The sequence below is a fragment of the Daucus carota genome, chromosome 1 (assembly GCF_001625215.2).
Source record: "Daucus carota subsp. sativus chromosome 1, DH1 v3.0, whole genome shotgun sequence".
In the NCBI taxonomy this organism is placed as follows: domain Eukaryota; kingdom Viridiplantae; phylum Streptophyta; class Magnoliopsida; order Apiales; family Apiaceae; genus Daucus; species Daucus carota.
Window position 1 is genome coordinate 31,197,066 of NC_030381.2, and position 22,759 is coordinate 31,219,824.

At 34.1% G+C, this 22,759-nt stretch overlaps 1 protein-coding gene across 1 annotated transcript; it reads left to right on the top strand.

The window, feature by feature from the left end:
- The first annotated feature begins 2,119 nt into the window (after nucleotides 1–2,119).
- Nucleotides 2,120–22,573, top strand: LOC108226832 (rho GTPase-activating protein 7-like). Its single transcript, XM_017401829.2, has 22 exons — nucleotides 2,120–2,657; nucleotides 3,484–3,520; nucleotides 7,095–7,171; nucleotides 8,414–8,484; nucleotides 8,604–8,682; nucleotides 8,836–8,980; nucleotides 9,111–9,230; nucleotides 9,633–9,710; nucleotides 10,310–10,365; nucleotides 10,688–10,757; nucleotides 11,913–12,000; nucleotides 13,134–13,377; nucleotides 16,110–16,331; nucleotides 17,006–17,341; nucleotides 17,895–17,944; nucleotides 18,849–18,909; nucleotides 18,993–19,076; nucleotides 20,302–20,415; nucleotides 20,502–20,674; nucleotides 20,815–20,884; nucleotides 21,441–21,641; nucleotides 22,047–22,573. The coding sequence occupies exons 1-22, from the start codon at nucleotides 2,604–2,606 to the stop codon at nucleotides 22,230–22,232; spliced, it is 2,616 nt and encodes an 871-aa protein (XP_017257318.1). The 5' UTR covers nucleotides 2,120–2,603; the 3' UTR covers nucleotides 22,233–22,573.
- The last annotated feature ends 186 nt before the right edge of the window (nucleotides 22,574–22,759 follow it).

A 22,759-nucleotide genomic window follows, 5' to 3' on the forward strand; every position in this document is an offset into this window, starting at 1 on the left:
CTAGCATAAAAATCGCGTAAACCGCACCACAAAAATGCGGTGTGGTGCGGTGCGGTTTGTGCGGTTTGTATGCCTAAGAATAAAATTTTTTGGTTGAAGTTCGAAATAAAATTTAAATATACAATAATTAAAATCTTTTCTTGTAATGAATTTATATGATATTTATCATTTTAAAACTACAACAACTACTAAAAAACACAAACAAAAGTGTAAATATGATAATAAATATGAGTACTAACTACAAAGAGACATATTATAATAATATAATCATTTCATACAAATTTGGTATAATAGTAATGCGAGATTGATTATATAATATTTAACTATTATTTGAAGAGATTTAACAAATATATATAACATAATTATAAATAATATATATGTATATAATATAATTTTATTTGACAATCACTAACATATATATATATATATATATATATATATATATATATATATATATATATATATATATATATATATATATATATATATATATATATATATAGGGACTTAATCCACTAGAAACTAAATTAGTCTAAAAACTAGAAACTAGTCCTTAACCAGCTACATAAATCACTTATTTGTATATCAGAAATCACTATCTTATATATGCAAAATCTGAAAAATATAGATATATAAATAAACATATATACAACGTATATCATCATCTTCAATCATACTATATTGATGAAACTCCTGGTATTATTATCAACTTATTCCACTGCTGCCGTCGTCACTTGCAACCATGATTTGCCTATCATCATAACTTGCCACTACTAATGACTATCTACCATCACCACACACCTCATCCCGTCATTTGCTACAATCATGGACCGCCTACAATTATAATTGATCATCAATAATCGACCACCAATATCAATCTTAAGTAAATTTTCTCAATTATTAAAAATAAAAACGGATGAATTTACTATATAAAATAGTGATTAACAACATACAAACTAGTGATTTCTGTAAATATAAACCGTGATCGAAGGAGTGGTTTTTAGTTTCTAGAATAAGATTGATTTCTATATGATCACTTGCCTATATATATATATATATATATTATAATATCGCGGTGCGGTGCGGTTTGAACCGCACTACTAATATGTCAAACCGCAACCCGCGGTTTGTGAAAAATTCAAACCGCAACCGCACCACGAAAATTAAAAACTGCGTTTTGTGGTGCGGTTTGGTGCGGTGCGGGCGGTTTATGCGGTTTGGGCGGTTTTCTGATCACCCCTAAATTGCAACAGTTTTGGGGTCATTCTTGTAAATTAATGGGGCCGTTTGAGTTAGCTTAAAAAATGTAATTTATCACTTAAATTAAAGAAGTTGAGTAGAGTGAGAAGTAAATAAGTTAAATAAAGTGTTTGGAAAAGAAGTAGAAGCTGTGAGAGAAAAATTAGCGTTTGCAACTTCTTAAAAGTGTTTCTGCTTATTTACACAAACGTGTTAAGAAAAGTAAAAGCCATAAGCAGCTAACTTCTGCTTGCTTCTGGAAAACAAACACCCCTAATGTCTCCTTCACTTTTTCAATTAACACTTATTCTTTTTTGGGACGTCCCAAAAAGAATGAACCTATTACACTTATTATTTTTGAACACTACTTTTCACTATTACACCCACTACTTCTTCCATTATCTCTATTCTATAATAATATAAACACTATTACACCCACTACTTTCCTCCACTATCTCAAATCTATTATTAAAATTTTGATGGGTCCCATCACTTTACCAACTTTTCAACTAATTTAATTTCTTTTAATACCTTTTTCTTAATCTCCGTGAAAGTCAAAGCAGTTCAATCTTTTTAGGAAGGAGGTATTATTTATGGTTTTGAGAACTCTAACCTTATTTCTAACATAGATTTCACTTTTATAACAATTTAAAATAATTTATAAAGAGTTTGTCTAATGTGTGCCCATTAGCACATGCTAAGGATCAAATTTTATATATTTGAGACATTAAAACCAATTCATAAAACAAGTGAATAATCTTACGAGACAAAATCCGCATATTCTAATTTTCACGAAATTCGAAAAAATTAAACGCCGAAAGACAGACTACAGAGCATCGGTGGAGTAGAAGGGAGCACCTAGTAAAAGATGTCCATCCGTGATTATCATTTGGACTCCACCCAACACAAAACTAAAAGTACACACACACAAGTCACAACACTGTTTGGACTCCCAGGCTTACTAAACAAGACTACCTCTCAGCCATCCTATACATACGATACTTACAACAATTTTCAGATAAACCCCATCTCTCTCTCTCTGGTCATCTTGCCTATTGAATATATTATAGATTAGGTGAAAAAAGCAGAAAAACCCACTCTTACCATCTTCCTAAGACACCCCATTTTCTAACTCCACCTAATTTAACGCCCCTTTTGGAGAGAGAAGCTGGGTTCTGGTTTTTAGAGAGAGAAAGTGCTTTTTTGGGTTTCTTGTTTGTGAATCTGTTTGGTTTGTTCATACCCCATTGCTCAGATCTTGTTTATTTTGTGTTTTTGATGTGGGTTTAAATTATGTGACATTCTTGAGCTCAGATTGTTGATTGCTGTCAATGCACATAGTTTGGGTGGCTTATTGTGTGTAAATGTCTGCTCCTTTGGCTTTGGCAGAGAGGCCTCGAATCGCTGCTTCGAATACGGTAAATTTAATCTTCTTCCTGTTGTTGATTGTGTTTGATTGTGAATGAAGTTTGCATTTTGGTAAATGTAGATAATTTGAGTTGTTTCGAATGGATAAAGATTCTGTCTTTATGAGATTTAGTTCAATTTTTGATGGTATTTGTGTTTGATTGTAAGAAGAAGAATGCATTTAGTAATTGGACTTGATTACTGTTGAATAGATTGGATAAAGATTAAATCTTTAAGAAATTAGGTAATGTCGTGTGTGAATTTTGAGATTAAATTTGGTAGATTAGATAAAACCAACTTTCCCAAATAGGAAAATGTGGTCATGAGTGTTGATTCAGATACTTAAGTGATTGATGCTTACATTGGTGCTAATTGTACTTGTCATGTTCTGATGAAGAGGAATACTTAATTTGTTCTGTAAAGCCGTAGAGGTATCATATCAGCATTAGAAAACTCACAACCAAAGTTGCTTTAGTGTTGACAACTATCTAATATTTGATACAGAACTGAGTAAACTCTATCAGTCTTTCAAGGCAATTTATAATGATGCCACTCCTCTCTTCCTCTCAAACCAATACGCATATTACCAGACTCAGTCCTATATAATAGCAAAATGAAGCTAGAGGGGCAAGTTTAGCCATGTCACAGTGCTCTAGTTTTTTTTCGAACCGTGTTATCGATTTTATAAAATTTCACCCTTGTTTTCCTTTAATTTGCAAGTAGCGTCTGTCTAGTATCTGCTTGTGCAATTCTCTTATCATATAACATCTAGTACAGTAATGCAAAGCTTTTGCTTAGTATTGAAAAGAGGTCACTCTAAATTCTTTTCTTCTACAGGTTTTCAAGAGTGGGCCACTATTCATATCCTCAAAAGGTACGCGTTTGCTTCACTATGAGCATTTTCACAACTTGTTTCTGTCCCATAATATTCGTGTAATGTTCACACTATTGTGCCATTAAGCACATTGCCCATGCATGAATGAAATGCTGCATGTAAATCATGGCCTCACATTTGTTCAAGTATATTATAACAAACTACCTTAATAGAAGTAAGTGTTTACATGAGTGCATGAAAAGATGCAAACTTACCAAAGATATCTAATAAACTTAATGCACACGATAGGGTTTGTCTAGAATATTGTAGGGTGACAGGAATTAGCATGTTGGACAGTGCCTGTTTTTTGAGTTTTGTGACTTCATTGTAAGATGATGCTGAAGAGGGTAAAACAAACCAAACATACCCAGTGTATTATGCTCGCAGAACATGTTTTGGGGAGGGTAGGATGTATGAGACTTCACCCTTACTTTGAAAGGGTGGAAAGGGGTGTTAGTAGTTATTCACATATGGGTTTACCATTGGATTTTAAATATGGAGGGTGCTAATAGTGACTAGTGTGTGAGTAGAATAGTTTCAGGGTGTGACATGCTGAGAGAGTGGTTGAGTGCTAGTTTATCTTTTCCGTAAAGGTTTTGACTGAGACTTGTTGAGGCAGCGGCATGTTGCGTCTGAGTGAGATAAACTTTTTTCAAAAAAATCATCTTTTGATGAACCAAAGGAAGAGAAATGGAGGTTGAAGCCTTGCAGGTATTGTAGTGGTTGCTAAAGATATAGAAGGCCATGGAGCTTGAGCTGACTTGTTCTGCAAACAGATATTAATGGTTATAATGTGATAATATACTGGAGATATTTTTTAGTTAATTAGATTCCAGAAATCATAGTCTGTGCAATTGGTAGCAGAATTTGTATTTTATTTGCAGTAAATGCAATTGCATGCAGATTTCATCTACAAATGGTATCTTTTGTAGATTAGCAATAACTAGATCGGTAACCTCAGTCATGGTTATCAAAAGCGCGCTTAAAGCGCCGCTTAAGCGCAAAGCGCTTTGCTTTTCTGAAGCGTTAAGCAAATACAAAAGCCTCGCTTTATGCGGAAGCCCAAAGCGCAAAAAAGCTATGAAAAGCACGCTTTTGTGTAAATGGGTGTTTTTATTAGATATGGACATAATTTTATAGGTGGTCAATATTTTGTTTTACAGGGCTTGTTTAAAAGCCCACTGCATTATACTTACTAGACTTTTAGTCATATTTACACTCTAAAAAACCTAGCCGCCTCAATCATTATATGCAAATCCTCAGCAAAGCACAGGTACAAGACTTCCTAATAGCTACAATTATCAGTGCACAGATTCGGGAGTGGCCAATGCATTTTTTCCACTTTTAAGTATATTTTAGCACTATTTCACATGGCCTAGTTTTTTCTTTCGAGTTCACAGATTGTCATTAGCATGTCCACTCAGCTTAATATATATATAGAAATTATATTAATTAATATAGTGCACTTTGTTACAAAAGCCCGTGCTTCACGCTTAAGCTACAAGAGATCCCCTCCGCTTCGCTGTGCTTTTTGCCTTCAATAACACTTGTGCTCAGTAAAACACAATGCTGCTCAAGGTCAATCTTTGCTTGCTGCTTTCCTGGACTTAATGAAAATCTAAGAAGTCTTGTTAAATATGAGCAATATTGTTCTAGCTAAAAGCATCTCCAACCAATTACATATAATGGTATGAATTTTGTACTAAATGGTGTAAAAGGAGGACTACTATATTATCAACTATTCAACCCCAACTCACTGACACCAAAATTTACGGTAAAGTTAAGATTATTTCTTGTACTTTAAGGTTATTTTATTGCTACGAGTACCAAAGCAATAAAGTTATTGTGTTAGTAAAGGAATGAATTTACTTCGGTAAATGACTACTAGGGTAATCTTGGTATATATTAAAAACTTTGAAAGTTACACCAAATTTGGTGTAATTTTTGATGTCAAACCAAATTGATGTAGTTGTCGAGTTGGGCGGGTTTAGTGTTGATTTGATGTAACAATATATTTAGTTGATTGGTGAAGGTGTGAAGTACAGAGCCTCCAAATGCTCTTAAATGTTCTTTAGGGATCTGATACAGAATTATTGCTAATTCAGTCATCCTTCTTAAGAACTCTCAATTGCTGGTAAGGGATCACTTGGCATGAAAGAGATAAGCACCAATTTTTTTGCTTTGGTAGTCAACCCCTGAGATTCATACTCAAGAGTCCACTTGAGCAGGGAGAAAACCCCAGCCGGGAATGAGATATAGCAGAATTATTGCTTCATTCTTTTAGCAAGTTAAACAATATGCTATCGAACGTATCATTAAATTATGTGTTTGTTTTGGTGGCCTTATAAGTTCATTTTATAGAGACCAAAACCGGCCCTATGTACTTCATCTAATTTAGCCATTAGAGAAAAAGAATATCTTTCAAATTGTCAGATGTTTCTGCTTTTGTATTTTAACAGCCTTCATAGAATTTGAGCTACAAGTCTACAGCAGCACATCTGAAACTAGCTAGTGATTACTCCAATCTGAAATGCCAGAATTTGAGGTGTGGCTGCTGGATGGGGGCCTGCAAAATAATTCACAACGGCGTAATAATCATTACACTTGGTGGAGAAGAAATTTGATATATAGCAGATTAAGATATATCTGTGTATGATGTGCGTCTGAAAAATGTTCCTTTTCTTGTTATAGGATAAGGATTAGGGTTTGAAAGCTTACCTTTGGTCAAGTTTCTCCTACGTTTTGTGCCCTCTCAGAGTTTGGTCTGTGGCTGTCATTTTATATGTTTGACCGGATTCAGATATATATAGCGGCTCGGATATATATAGCTTATCAACTAGTAGCTACCATAAGTTTGTCATAACAAGTATATTTTCCGCAAGTTATTTTTCCCATAACTGACTGAAGATACTTCATTGATATGGTTAATGTCCAAGAGGTATGTGAACTCTCTAGGTTTACAACCTTCAACTGACCTTAGGCCCACCTATTCAAGTTCAACTCGTCACAATAGCCACTAGATCTTGATAATATATTATTTCTGTATTGAGGCTGCACAAGTTTGTTTCATATTCTACTCTTTACACAACAAATAACCAATCACAAATACAATGAATATAACTGAATATTCTCATCATAGTTTTTCTTTGCTAGGAGTTTATTCCCTCCCACTTGCTTAGAATTTTTAATTTACCTGCAGGTCTTTTAGCTTATACACTTTCATATTTAAATAACCTAAGAATAGGTTTAACTACTAAATTTGGTCATATCGCTGAATTGCACTGTGCGATTTAGTTTTTTTCTTTATTACTTTATGATTTCTTTCATTATACACATGAAAGGCCAAACTAAAAGTGAAGTATTAATCAACAATCTTTGAGTTTGGTATTGCAGTTACTATGTAAATGTTCTTACAACTAAATGATGAAGTATATTTTCTCGTATTGAAATTTTTTCAGTACTTATGATAATTCAGTATTCATATGCAATTTTTCATAGTTTCGCATTTTCCATAGATTTATATACCGTGTTGTGATGATCTAGAATTCTTCTCAAGTATTTGCTATGTTTGTAGGCCTCGGTTGGAAATCTTGGAAGAAGCGTTGGTTTATCCTTACACGCACCTCTTTAGTCTTTTTCAAAAATGATCCTGTAAGTATCATACTGTTTTGTGCCTTCATTTCCTAATATGTGACTTCATATTCTAACATTAGCAGGTGACTGTTGATTTATTATACTATTGTTCTTTTCAATAGTTTTTCTGTGTTAATTTAGTACGCAGGTTAAGATATCACTTGCTAAAGAAAAAGAATGTCAAGTTAGTAAAATAATTTTCAGCTAGCATATCCGTAAATCTTGAAAAAAAATGTTGGCAATGTAGTAGAATGAATGTTGTTTTTCATTGTTTTCCTAGTTTGCCTATTTCAATAGATACAAAAACATATGCTGTTGTGCCACAACCATTTTGTCTTCTTAAGTTTATTCAAGAATATGTGAAGTAAGGAATGATTTTCTAGAACTAATTTGATTCAATTTGCTATAAGTCAACATGTAAGTTATAAATCAAACAAGGTTTCATGATTTATTCTTTTTGTAGCTGTATTACGTTGTTTATCAATCGAAATAATGTTTTATTAATTGTATAATAATGATAGAATGTACTGAAGTTATATATGGTGCTATAATTCTTTCTCTTATACTCTGTGTAGATTGTTTAGATGGAGATGTGCAGTATTAATTGTTAATACTTAAAGTGATCAAACATATATGGTTTAATAGATAAATAGTCGGTGGACACTGTTATTTATAGAGATCAGGGTTCGTGTTGTATAGAATTTACAGTTAGTCCTTTTCTCTATCTTTAATATATCATCCGAAACCTATAAGGTTCGGTGTATACATTCTACTTTTTTTTTTTTTTTTTGACGAAGATGGATGTTGATGAAACAAAACAGAAAAGAAACATTAAGATACAAAATAAGAACTTATGTCGTGCTACAACCATTTTGCCTTTTTTGAGTTTATACCTGAATATGTGGCTGAAGAAATATTGTGGAACATAATATGCGTACAGTACTTTTACTTCATATTCTCCAGAGAATTACAGTAGTAACATATTGGAAGGCCCTTCTACAGACTTAACAGTTGTTGTTCCTATGGTAATATATGTCCTGTTTTATGATCAAGGTCCTTTTTTTACCCTTGAACTGTGTAATATGCAAAACTCTTCAGTATGAAGATATTCACTGTAGATTTTGTATGATACCTATTTGGTGGTGTTATGGTTTCTCCATTTCTTTTCATAATGAGAGTTTATTAAAGTTATATTTAGTTATTGTTATATTTTTTTATATTTAATTAATATTATATTCATATATGTTGGTTTTGAAATAGAGTGCACTTCCCCAGAAAGGTGGTGAAGTAAATTTGACGTTAGGAGGCATTGACTTGAATAATTCAGGGAGGTACGAATGACGCTAGTTGTTTTATGTTTTATTATATGCTTATTGGTGCATATAAAGTTTAGTGTTGTGTTAGAGTCTAGTAGTATTTGTGGTGGCTAATACGCGTGCTTCATATACAGTGTTGTTGTCAGAGAAGATAAAAAGCTTCTAACTGTTCTGTTTCCTGATGGGCGCGATGGGAGAGCATTTACTCTTAAGGTGCTTCATTATTCGACAGTGCTATTTCTCCTGATCTTTTAACATTTATATCTAAATATGTGAATACTACATATATACAAACATACATATATCATTACTGTCCTTCTTTTGTTGCTTCTCTATGTTCCTCAAGCTTACAGCTTTATTTTTCAGGCCGAATCATCAGAAGACTTGTATGAATGGAAGGCGGCTTTGGAACTTGCTCTTGCACAAGCCCCTAGTGCAGCCCTTGTTATTGGACATAATGGAATTTTTCGGAATGATGCTAATGATACAATGGAAGGTTCATTTAATCAATGTTAGTACAGCACTAAGTATCTACGTTCTTATGATTTTACTTCCTGTTTCAGTGACTAGTATTATTAAGTCGTCAATGTAGTATATTAATTTACCGGGAAGTATGACTGTTTCTTGAATATTTTGTTCAGGGAGAGAAAAGCGTCCTGTGAAGTCTTTGGTGGTTGGAAGGCCCATTTTGCTTGCATTAGAAGATATAGATGGAGGACCATCCTTCTTAGAGAAAGCTCTGCGATTTCTCGAGATGCATGGTATGTTATTATAGTATGATGGATATGTGGTTCTTATTGCCATTGTGGCTGCAACTTGTAGCCTGCCAGTTCTGCTCAATGTATTAGTTAAGGAAATAACATTTCCTTGTTGATGTTTTACTCGCAATTATTTCATATTAATCTCTGTTAGCAGTTAAAGTAGAATTCATTTTCTGCGTGGTTGTTGACAGCTTTTGCTCACATCTGGCAAATTACCATATTGTTTTATATATATTTAGTGTGAAATTTAAAAGAATCACATGTGAATCCAAATAGGCTGAGTAGCCTGAAAGTATTTCATTTCGTGTTTTATTCCTGATTAAGTGTGATTAGCAAGCTGAAACTTTTGGACAAGGTTTGACTGTGAAGCTGTTTATGATCTGATTTGTATCTGTTGAACAGGAACCAAAGTAGAAGGAATTCTGCGACAATCAGCAGATGTTGAGGAAGTAGATAGCCGAGTTCAAGAATATGAACAAGGTAACAGTATTGTGCAGCATTTTTTCTTCTCTTATCAATTCAACACCTGAATCAACAATATTTGATTTTTTACCCTGTAAGTCAAACTATTTCTGGCTAAATACATGCATCTTGTACATTTACAATAAACTTGTAACATACCTTGTGTATACCTATTATTTATATCTTTGCAACTTTGGTTTTAAATTTTTTCTCTTATTGAAACCTGTTTCACATTTGCTTTTGTGGTACTACTTGCCAACTATAGTATGTGCTCATAGCCTATTATAGTAGGAATATATAAGCTGATAAATAAGCACAGATCACAGTACACAGTACACATGTGACATGTACGTGTAATTGATCGTAGTTTTAGGCCTCTTTTTACCTTCCTTTCAGTTTATTATTATTTTTGAGTATCATCTGATATAATCTCATTCTCCATGTAATCGGAAGAAGTTCACCCTATGTAGATCTAGTGACCACAACCCTGATTTTAATATGAAAATACGATCAATTGGTTGTAGTTTTGGTAAATTTTCGTGTATGCACACAGCACAGAGCACACAGAATTACAATACAAGGTCTGCAAACTGAAGCTTGAAGTTATTTGTTTGTAGGGAAGAGTGAATTTGGTGAAGACGAGGACGCTCATGTAATTGGTGACTGTGTTAAGGTAATGATTTGCATATGATGAAATAGATCTAGTAAGGTTGCATTTTATGATTTTTGATGATTAGTTGACCATGACAACTGACAACTGTTCGAAGCGTCAGCATTACATTGTATAGGAATGTAGTCTCATTGTATAGGAATGTAGTCTTTTAATTTAAGGGTTCTGATTACCATCCTATCAGTAAGATGCTCTTATTGTATGAGGCTTACACATTGGGACATTCGTTTCTCTTGAGTGCTGGGATCAAAACAATAAATAATTTTAATCTATTGGTTCATTATCCAAATATATCATTATTTACATGAGTAAATCTCTCTTGCAGCATGTTCTCCGGGAACTACCTTCATCTCCAGTTCCGGCTTCTTGCTGCACTGCTTTGTTGGAAGCTTACAGTAAGTGATTGATAACTTCTCTAAACTTTGCATATCTGATTCTAAGCCATGGATTGGCTACGAATATGTTATATATTGCAATTTTGCCTTGGATTTTAGTTTTCCTCTCTTGTGTACGAGTTGTGATACTTCTGATCTTTCCACGCTTCTAAAATAATTAGACAAGTACATATATATATCCTTCCTACTTTATTGTTGCCCGACTAAACATGAATAAATATGTCAGAAACAAGGAGCAGGAAATACTTCCGTTCTATCAATACCTTAAAAAAAGCCAACAAAATCTACAAGTTTATGGAAAATTTTTGGAATTAAGATCCCAGTGTATTCGAACTTTAAAGGTGAAAGTGATGTAGTTCTTTTTAAAGTCCATCCTTATAAACTTGTGAGTGAGTTACAGGTACTCGTCAAAAGAGTATCATTTACTATATGTAGTACTTCATAAAATGGAAAGACGTACTGTAGATGCTGCTAGTAAATCTGATCATAGCAGGGGAACATAAATATGTAATTGTGGTAGGCCTTTGCCCATAGAAATTGAAGCAGCTGTCATATGTTGACTCATATACAAACTCTCACCATCAAGTAACCACCTGCATGCATACTGATTCATGGGATTAGTGGAACATCTGTTGCATTGCAATTTAGTGGAGAACCCTCTAGCTCTTTAGGGGCACATTCGACTCTTATAAGGTCATAGCATCATGCCTCCAGGTGGCCTTCTATGTTTGAACTTTTGTTACAATTTTATTTGAATGAATTTTTTCCCTGTTGCAATTGCTTGAAATAGCAGAACATGACTATAACCTACTGGATATCAGTTTTACTGTTTGTATATATTTCAGACCTTATGCTTATTCATCTGTCAAACATCTTTGTTGTATTTGTCTTTGCACCAGCACTTCTTTTCAGTTATTTGGCATTTACATTTGTCCCATGCCAGCTTCCTAATTTTTCATGTTTAATTTACCTTGCACATACTAACTGTAGCGGCAAAATTTCTTTCTTAGAATCCTTTGTACTTCCTTAATTCATTTAGAGTATATTTTTATGGAATTTGGTAAACTGTATTCCCTATGAATGGTGAACAATGAATTATGAAAGCTCCAAGACCTGAGTGGTACGTTGATTTATTCTCTTAATAATTATGTTCAGAGATTGACAAAAAGGAGGCTCGGCTGAATGCCATGCGTTCAGCGATACTGGAAACGTTTCCCGAGCCAAACAGGCGGCTATTACAAAGGTTCTTATTTCCCCCCTGTCAAGGATATGCTTTACCTCTTCCTTATCTCTTCATTGTCAATAAACTTCTGAGGCTTTTTATACTTGTCCGAGAGTTTGATCGTAAGTTAAAACTTTAAGTTTACTGGTTCAAATTGAACAACAGGAAAATGATATTTGATAACAAAATGTATTTACTGGATGATTATATAAATTGAATTAGCACAATGAATTATAATTTGAATACTGACTAAATTATTTGTAATAAATTAAACTGACTCTTAAATTTTACAATCTTATCCTACCAACATCTAATTTTCTTGAACGGTTAAAAACAACTTCTTCATACAATTACCAACGACCTCTTGGTGCAATGGAATCTCTCTCGCTCCCTACGGGATGTCAAGGGTTCAACCCTTGTTAAAGACTAGGCGGGTGCGTAAGTGTGTTCAATTTTCAATATAAGAAGAAAAGTTCTTCATATAATTAAAGTGAACTGATATATTTTATAAAATCTTGACTTCGATTGAAATTTATTGGTTAAAAAACCAATATTTTAATCTATTTAAGTTTTATTCCTGATATCGAGAGAATATACCTACCTGGGTGCTCCTGTGAATCTGCAATTCGATGTATTGAGCTAATTTATCCTGCAAACATGGTTCTCCACTTCTGTATACTCACCTGTATTGGCACTTGATGTGTGACGGCTCGAAATATGAACATGATAAATAAGGCTCAAGCTCTACTTTCTGTTTCTTTATATTTAACAGGAGAATGTTAAGACTGCTTTAGACTGGTCGATTGAGTAAATATCTGTTTCAGTGGCGGATCTGACTATGAAGTTAAGGGGGGTCAATTTTTTTGTAAAAAAAATTAAAAGGGGTCACAAAAAAATTAAGGGGGGTCAATTTCAATTTTACAACCTAAAAATATGTATAATATTAACAAACCAAAAAATTAAGGGGGGTCAGTTGCCCCCTCTTGCCCCTTCTAAGATCCGCCTCTGATCTGTTTCTTAGGTTGCGCAATCTTATTTCTTGCAATTTAACTACCAAAAAATCTTTTCGTTGATTTGTCAGCATATGCTTCGACTTTCAACTTACTTTCCAAAATACCTAATGTGATTCATCATATTGTCTTGTTTACTTGCAGGATTTTAAAAATGATGCACACAGTTTCTATACATGCACCCGTAAATAGGATGACTCCCTCTGCTGTTGCCGCTTGTATGGCTCCGTTACTTTTACGACCTCTTTTGGCCGGTGAATGTGAATTGGAGGATGATTATGATATGAATGGTGATAGTTCTGCTCAGCTTCTTGCTGCTGCAAATGCTGCGAACAATGCTCAAGCTATCATCACAACACTTTTAGAGGATTATGAAAGCATATTTGATGTAAGTTGCTCTATATATGGTATTTAGATTATTATTGAAGGGACACATACTAATATTTTTTATGTGTGCATGATAGACAAGACATTTCTCTGAATGGTACCTCTTGGGGTGGGAGGGGCTGTGCATAGAATGTTTATTAATTTTTTATTATTTTTTTGTTTTGTATAGCTGTATGCCGACAGAAAGTTTTTAGTTTCTAACCTTGCTTTGTGCTAGAATACTGTTAATGAGATGCTAGTAACGTCTCCATTCTGAAGCCCTGTTATGGTAGCAGAGACCCCATATTAAATAATATAAATATTTTTGAAAATATTACTCCCTCCGTCCCCCTCAATTGTTTACATTGGAGGGGGACACGGAGACCAAGACGATATATGAAAAATGAGTAAAGTTAGATGAAAAGTGGGTAAAGTGGTGGGACCTATCAATATTTAATAATAGATTTGAGATAAGGGAGTAAAGTAGTGGGTGTAATAGTAGTTTTTATTGTTAAATATGAGATAGTGGGGGAAGATAGTGGGTGTAATGATGAGAAAAACTTACTATTTATAGTAACGTAAAGAAATGAGAGGGACATCCCAAAATAGTAACTGTAAAGAAATGAGAGGGACAGAGGGAGTATTTCATTGTAACCAAGTAATGTTTGTTAATATCCGAAAGACTGTAGAAGCATTATAGGGCATTGTCCCAAGAAAAAACCACTTATTTTCGACTGTTGAAGAGTCAAATTTTAGATGTCTTATTAACTGTTTTTGTAAAGTAATTTCTCTGCAGTTGCTATCTAGGCAATAGGGACATAAATTTTCGTTCCTGACAGGCACAATTCATAACTAAGATGCCTGTATAAATTAAGTCTAGCCTATGACCGAATTCTCCTTCTGGAATGTAACCTTATAAAAAGGAAATTCATTGTTAAAACTGCAGTACCCTTGTTAAAGGTCACCTTGTTACATGGTTTACTGTTTTTTTGCCATGCATTTACTGTTTGTGGATTATGCGTACTATGTCTTCCCGACACCAGAACAGAGCTAATTTATTGTAAGAAAATAATCTGCTAGATAGCTAAAATTCCTAGCTAATAAGTCCCTCGACTTTAAAACAAAGGAAGCTTATGAGAATAATTAACTTCACGGTAAGAGTGTTAAAGGTAAATAGCTTACTAAATTGGAAACCAAAGTTATTGGTGCAGTTCGAAAGGAAAGTAAGTATCTTCGGAGGAACAGAGGAGTTCTAACTTCTGATTTGTTGAGGATAAATCATGTCTCTTGCTATTGGCCTTCTTTTAAGGTTAAATGATAAATTTAAGCTATTAAGAAATAGATTGGGGACCTTCTTGGTCTAAATGTAAACTGTCTGGTTAGCAAGCCCCTAATAAAAAAAATTTATATTGACCATGCAAAGTGAAATAGTATAGAACGAGCATGAGACCAAAAGAAGTCAATTATATATCAGGTTAACGAAACGGGGGGCCATTTAAATTAGCACTGATACACCAGAAAATGACATTTCATTAATGCATTTTTTCTATCTAGTCTGTGGAGTTGTAAAAAGTAATATTTTCCGAATCAGAGGAAACTAACAACACTTCCTTAAAAGTTTATGATAATGAACATCACAAACACAAACACTATGTTCAACACAAATTAAACACAAACATATCAAAATGCAACAGTATACAATGCGTAAAAGCATTTCATACCCTTGTCATACATCATTGCAACATACCAGCATTATACAAAATAAGTGCATACAAATTTCTATACAAAATCATTTCATACTTTTATCATCCGTCTTCACAAGGACAGCTGCCAATTTACCCTCATCCCCCACATTCCCCTCCTGACCACTAACCTTCCCACCCCTATGCCCTCCTTGCCTATACCCCCCCACCAAACCTCTTCTCTCCCTTCTGCTCAAACCCATGCAACCTGTTGCAATGAATGCACAACCTCCGCAACCGAAAAATACTGTTGTTATTGTGCAAGTTCATTAACTACACTTCCTTGAAATAATATGGTACCTTTTAGGACCTTGTAGTGAGTACTAATTGTTTGGCTCTCTTCCTTTTCTGATCTCTCTTCTATGTACAAATAACTGCAAGCCTATGTTTAGGTTTTATTTACTCAGTTAAACACAATGTGAAGTGTATACGTGACTTTGAAAGGTGAGAACATTGATGATGGTTAGTAGTGTCTCAGAATGGCTGATGTAATCATGTTTTCAAGATCAACTTTATTTTTGACCAGTCAAATATTTGACTCTTGTGGTTTCCTGTTACCAGCTTATGCAACTATGTAAAGGATTGTTGGGTGTATTTTTCACTTATGCTGTCAGAAACGTGGATCATCAATGCTAGCTTTTAACTTTGAGTTTTGTGGTTATCTTGTAAAGAATTTTATGTACAGTTTGTTTCTTCCATTACTTAAACAAAGACCTATTTTTATTCTACAAAATAAAGAGTAGCTCTGATGCATATTTATTGAACTGATTTATCTTTCCAGTTATCTATTGGATATCACTTATAGGCATTAGGTGGAACATCACGTGTAGTACATTATTAATGCAACTTACTATTTATGACATTTGTTTTATTTCAGTATTGAGTGTAGTAAATTTTTTTAATGCCTTTTATGATTCAGGAAATTATGGATGAAATAGTCATGTGGATTCATCATTGCATTGATTGGCATGCTTACATATTTCTTATACCACTTAATCTTTTCCCTTTACAGAATGATGCTATGCATAGATGCTCTATTTCTGCCGATTCTCAAATCGGTAACAGTGTGAGTGACGATTCAACTGATGATGAAACCCTGGACAATAAGAAAAATGGTTACCATGATGTAGAAAATGAAGTTCAGCAAGAGACTGATGATGATCAGGATCGTGTGCTTAGTGGAAAGTTGAGTGAAACAAGTGGTTATGCTGGTAGCGATCTTTATGATGATAAGGTTTTGTCTTTTTCTTTGTCTACATTTAACAAACACCTGTGTTGTCACTAGTACTTTTAACTTGTGGAACGTAAATTGAAATGCCAAATGGACACATAAATTTTTACAGATGCACACACACGTTAAGGATGTTTTTCCTATCAGTTGATTGTGTTTTCATTTGGAATGAGAGGGCATGAATTCACAAATCGAACTGAATGTCATGATAATTGTTCTTTTTCTTTGTTAAATTATACTCCCTCTGTTTCAATTTACTTGTCCACTTTTAACAATAAAATTTGTTTCAATTTAGTTGTCCACTTCAACTTTCAATGTAAAATTATATTTCCAAAGTCAATTCTACTTAACATATTTCTCATTTATATTTCCTAGATCAACCTCATTCCACATATTATGGTCATTCAATGCAATTAATTTATAAACATCCACTTTTCTTAAATTATGTGATTTTTTGAAAGTGGACATCTATATTGAAACGGAGGGAGTATATTATAAATTTATGCCAATGCATTGACCAATTAGGTTACGTCTATTACTCTATTGTTAGGCTTTTAATTCTTATAGCTCTAACACAATGCTAAGTGATAATTGGCCCGTTCACTCTTCTCGGATTTTAGGCAGCAACTAGTTCTGTTTAAATTAATTTAGATGTCTTTATTTACATGATTATTCAGGCATACAGAGGTGATGATTCAGAGGTTGGATCCCCTCGAGTTGATTACAACTTAGGGGCAAAGTCCAGTACCCCTGTAGGCTCTCATCCACATGTGGATTCTCGAGCCAGGGAGCCACAGGTTCTACAACATAAGGCAGGGGAGAATGGATTGGAAACCTCACCGGTATTACGGGGTGGTGACTCTTATCGTTCTATGGGGCAAATTCTATCTTCAATGGATCAAGGGCTACCTTTGTCAGTCCCTGGACTGGAATCAAACATTGAAAAGACAATCACCAAACCTACCAGCTCCAATCTTAATGCCAAACGGTCAACATTTTGGGGAAGGAACAGTGTAAGTTTATCATTTAGTGGTGCAAGTTGTTCATCAATTAGTTATATGTCTTGGTCTTGTATCATGCAAATGCTTGTTGAGATAATTTATAAAATTAATTCTTCTTAGAGCTAATGATTGCAGGAGGTTACACTTTTTTGTTGTTGTAAAAGACAAGTTATAATATCTTGATGATGGTTTCTGGAAATTAATATACTAGAATTGGCGGAATGAAGGATCTTTCAGACTTCAGAGAAATTAATAGATGGAGGGAACTGGAAAACAAAGATTCCAAATTTAGTTGTTGTCAAGCAGAATTAAAAAGATTAATGCACTTTATCAGATCAGCCTGATTACAGAAGTTGTAAAGGGAAAATATTATTGTTTACTGATTCAATATTGATTTAATAGTTAATTTTAAGTCTTAAAATATACATCTTTAGATTTTAGGTTGTTTTGTGTTACCTACTGTTCCAGTTGGGTGTAAATTTTCAATCTCCGCTATTTAATATTCTGACTTCAGAAACTAGCCATTTGCAACTGCTAATAAAGTTTCCACTTTCTTCAATTACAGACCAGGAAGACACCCTCAATGGATTCAATTGATTCTTCTGGTGAAGAAGAGTGAGTTCTTACTATATCGTAGCATGCTTGATAATGTATATGGGTAGCACTACAGTTCATTATCATCTTCCTTGCGCCCTTGTTCTGGGTTAAATATTTGTTTTAATGACAACTTCTAATTATGTAATCTTACATATTCCCCCAAGGGACTAATAGCCCCATTTTCAATCTCTTGGACTAGCCTTTTCCTTTTCTGTACTCTCCATTTTTCCTTATGCCCATGTCCACAGGCCACAACATGGATGTGGATATGGAATCTAAGTCGGATCCTTTTTATCAAAAACAGACACTTTACCTTCCAGCATTCCAGTTTTAATGATATTAAAGTCTCCTTGCAACTTGTTAATAGAGAGCAAGGTCCATGGATGGCTTGTTTCTATGTTCATTTGATATTAAGCTACAACATTAGGTACTAATTTAGTGGATATGATTTATGTGTTGTAGACACTATTTATATATATTTAAATAAATAGTTTTTGTACTATGCAGCTTACATGCTTAGCCCCTGCACCCATGTCCAAATTCGGGTCCATATCCAAGAATCATAAATAATTTGAAATTAAGAATCTGACTCTTGTATGCATAACTACATATTAACCGTATGTAAAAGTCTATATGGTAAGGAAGGGGGGAGTGCACTTCACCTCATTAAAATTCTTTCTTTGCTGCTATTCATTTTGTTATTTGCATTTACAGAACGATATTTCCCACATCAGCTATATTAAGAATCTATAAAGATTTTTTTTAAAGACAGTTTTTGCATAAACTTCCATCATAGTACGTGTACTCAACAAACAGAAGTTTTGCTTAGGTGTTCTACATTGTATTCTGCAAAGTGCAAACTTTTCTTCTATTTGTCCCTCAAAGAATACTCTTGGAATTAACCTAAACTGTGTATTTGTAGGCTTGCTATCCAAAGGCTTGAAAGTGCAAAGAATGACCTGCGACACCGAATTGCAAAGGAGGTACAAGTGACTTGAAAAATTGGTCACTGTGTTGGATTTTTCACACAAAGCATGAGTATATTAAATTAATTTTTCAATCTTAGGCTAGGGGGAATGCTATATTACAAGCTAGCTTGGAGAGAAGGAAGCAAGCTTTGCATGAGCGTCGCATGGCACTTGAGCAAGATGTATCTCCCCTACTATTATATAAAATTAATTCTCTTTTCATGACCTATTACTTTCTTTGCTATATGTTTAGGTATCTTGATATTTTTAGTTTGCCCCTATCATATTAATTATGTTTTAGATAGTTATTGTACTTTTCTGTTCACTATAGGCACCTGTAGTACATTGTTATGTGCGTATAAAAATATATTAGCGTATTCAACAGTTCGAGTGACGGGATTTATAATGTGCTGCTTATAATACATAATTAAACAAGACTGTGAATCTTTATAGCGCATTATAGTGAGGGTGATTTCAAGGAGCTATATTATGTGCAATTTGGTGACATTTTACTGACCAATGTCTTTGGTTGCTCAACACAGAAGATTAGATCATCTGAAAGGTTCAGAAATTTTTTGATTCAGAGAGTAGGTTTAATTTATGTTTAAAATTGAGCTTGTCCCACCCCATCTCCGTGTTGTCTCTTTCTTTCCCCACAGGAGGTATACATTTTAGACAATGACTACCTTCTCTCCGCTATGTTTTTCTGCTTACAGAGCTGTCTATTGCTGAAATGAAGATAATTACTATTTATTATGTTACCAAGGCAGCACACCTAGTTTTACTATCCAGGGGGTTTTACAAGTATATTTGTGTGTATCTGAACTCAGTATTTGCCCAAGCATTTGATCTTCTTTGATCAAAGTCACTCTTAATAAGTGTGCACAGAATTCATATCATCCCGATTCACTGGGCAATGCCATCTGAATCACCAAATCTGGCGACTGCCAAATCTTAAATTTAAAGGAAGTAAGAGTACTGAAAGTCATAAATTCGAAGCGATTCGAGGCCAACTTAGATCGGAAATGAATAATTCACTTGAAATTAAAATACAAAAAAGGTTTCGAAGTCTGAATAGGTGACCAACTATAGCAACAAATAAATATGTAGAGAAGAAACCATTTTTTGTCAAATTAAATGATTTTCATGGGAGATAGTGTTCCACATAGCCATACTGTGGACTCCATTGGTGTTCTCATTAACATTGATCTTGATTTAGCAAGAGTTTTACCCTCCTTTATCCTGAGCTTTACCATGGTTTTGTAATCACTTTCCTAATTTTCAGCCAACTACTTGGTTGTATGTATTGAAAGCATTAGTACAAAACTAGGGAAGAGTTTAGTATGCCCCTGGCACTCTGTCTGTTATATTATGTTATTGACTAATTTTTGATCATTCTCATTTTAGGTTTCGAGACTTCAGGAGCAGTTGCAAGCTGAGAGAGATCTAAGGGCTGCACTGGAAGTTGGATTAAGCATGTCCACCGGCCAATTTTCAGGCTCTCGTAGTATGGATACAAAGGTTGCATGTCCATAAAAAAATTGTTATCCTTCTGTTTTTTTGACAATGTTGCAGACTATACTTATAATATTCAATCTAATGTGAAGACAAGGGCGGAACTTGAGGAGATTGCTCTTGCTGAAGCTGATGTTGCTAGATTGAAGCAAAAAGTTGCCGAACTCCATCATCAACTTAATCAGCAACGTCAGAGTCATTATGGCTCCATCTCTGATTCTTGTGATCGCCACCAACATGTCCATAATAATCATAATACCCAACAGTAAGTTAATATCCGGATATATTATCTTTTTACTGTTGTCAATGTATTGTACATGTAGATCTCTAATTGTTGTCTTGTAATATGTTTGCTATTTATGATATTGCATGACATCCTATTCCTTTATTCATGTATGTTTGCAGGAAATATTATCAGCAAGATTTTGATACATCTCTTGCTTTTGTTAATCATGAGAGGAAACAAAGAACTGAGGTAAATTATAACTGTTTTAAATTAAAGTTGTATATAGACTCTTGCTATATGAAAATATTAAAGTGATTAATGTTGTTATCCTTTCCCATTGTAAGTAAATTATAAGATACACCTACCTTAACTATCTTTTCCATTGTAATTGATCTCTGAATAAACCTTGATCAACTCTCTTAATGAGATGTGTTCATCCATAAGAACTTCGGTGTTGTAAGGATTTTTTTTTTTTTTTTTAAGAGGCTGTATTTGGAATGTGGCGGTCACCCCAACTGAAATTTTGAGATATACTATGCAATCACAGTAATAGTATGATAATTTTGTCATTATATGAATATTCATTTAACCACACTATCTATTATAATATTCATTTAACCATGGTATCTATTGTATAGTTGGTTCGTAATTTAATAAATACTATATTACAACTGTTGTACCTAAAGAGATCAGAGAAAGACTCCTTTGGAGTTGTGGGTATCAGGCTTCAGCCCATACAACAGAAAGATTGCATACATATACCTGCAGGAGAATTTATTGTGATTATTTGCATACTGGTGTGCAGGAGAATTTGTTGGGGACCAGAAATCTTAAAGGACAAGGAATAACACCTAGTAACGGTAGTAGACAACCTGTTCGGAAGCATCTCATGGATTCAGCAAGTTTTAGTGATTCTAAAAGTACCGAGGCCTCGACAAGTATTTCTATGGATGAATTTGGTGCTGTTGATTCTGCGTCTGTCCCTTCCTCTTCGAGAGCAGCAGAGGTCAGTCCTGAACAAACATATAATTGCTTCCAATTTAGATCCTATTTTAATGATTTTCCCTGAATTGATAGCAAATAATCTGCAAAATGTTCCCTTTGTTCCATAATTATGTGCCAGTTTGAGTTTTAGTAGTCAATTTGCTTGTTTACAAACTCACAAGTGATGGTTATTCCGGTGAAGTGATCTAATTTTAAATTGTGTGACATTATATATTGAATTGTATCAGTTTTACAATTCAGTTGATTTAATAAAGTGAAAACTGATTATCTAGAGTCAAAGTCAGAGTCTACTAAATGATTTTTAAGTGCTCTATCAGATGTAAATGTTGACTATATTTTTGCAACTCATTTTTGACATTACGCTCCTTGTTTGTCAACTCATCTGAATCTGTTACATGTGTTAAAGGTGATGGATTATCCTAGGCATCCATCTGTAGCCTCTTCAACCCTCATCGAGTTGACATCACGTCTTGACTTCTTCAAAGAACGCCGCTCTCAACTTATGGAACAACTCCACAACCTAGATTTGAACTATGAAACAGGACCGGCACAAGATTTAATGTATAAGCCATCGACACCAAACTGGAACTGATAGCAACCAGATGCTCAGGTTTATAGTTGACACCTCCACATCTCAGCATTTGTACATCCTTCTTCCCCGGGCACATAATCTTTTTTCCCTTGTGGTATCCCTTCCTGAATATTTTTTTTGTGTGAAATTCCTTTTAATGTAATTTGTACCAAGAGTCTGCTTAGTCTTAGATGAGATTTTGTTATAAATATTAACTCGGTTCACACTAATGTATCTGTAATTTGCTAAGTGTGTTAATACTTCCTGTATATATGTTGGTGATTTGTTTATCAGAACAAAGCTGGAGAAAACAGATGCTATTGCCTTGTGAGATTATTTCAGCAGCTCTGTTTCGCTTCTAATTGTTTCTGTCAATTGTCATTATTTTTCTTTTTTTTCTTTTGCTAAATAATTGTCATTATTTTTCTTCCCTTCAAAGGTAATAATAAGCTTCATTTACCTAAAGCACTCGGCCGGTTGATTTACTGGCCTTGACATTGGGATCTTGAGTTGTCTACTCAACTAAATGAAAAGTATCAGATCAGGTT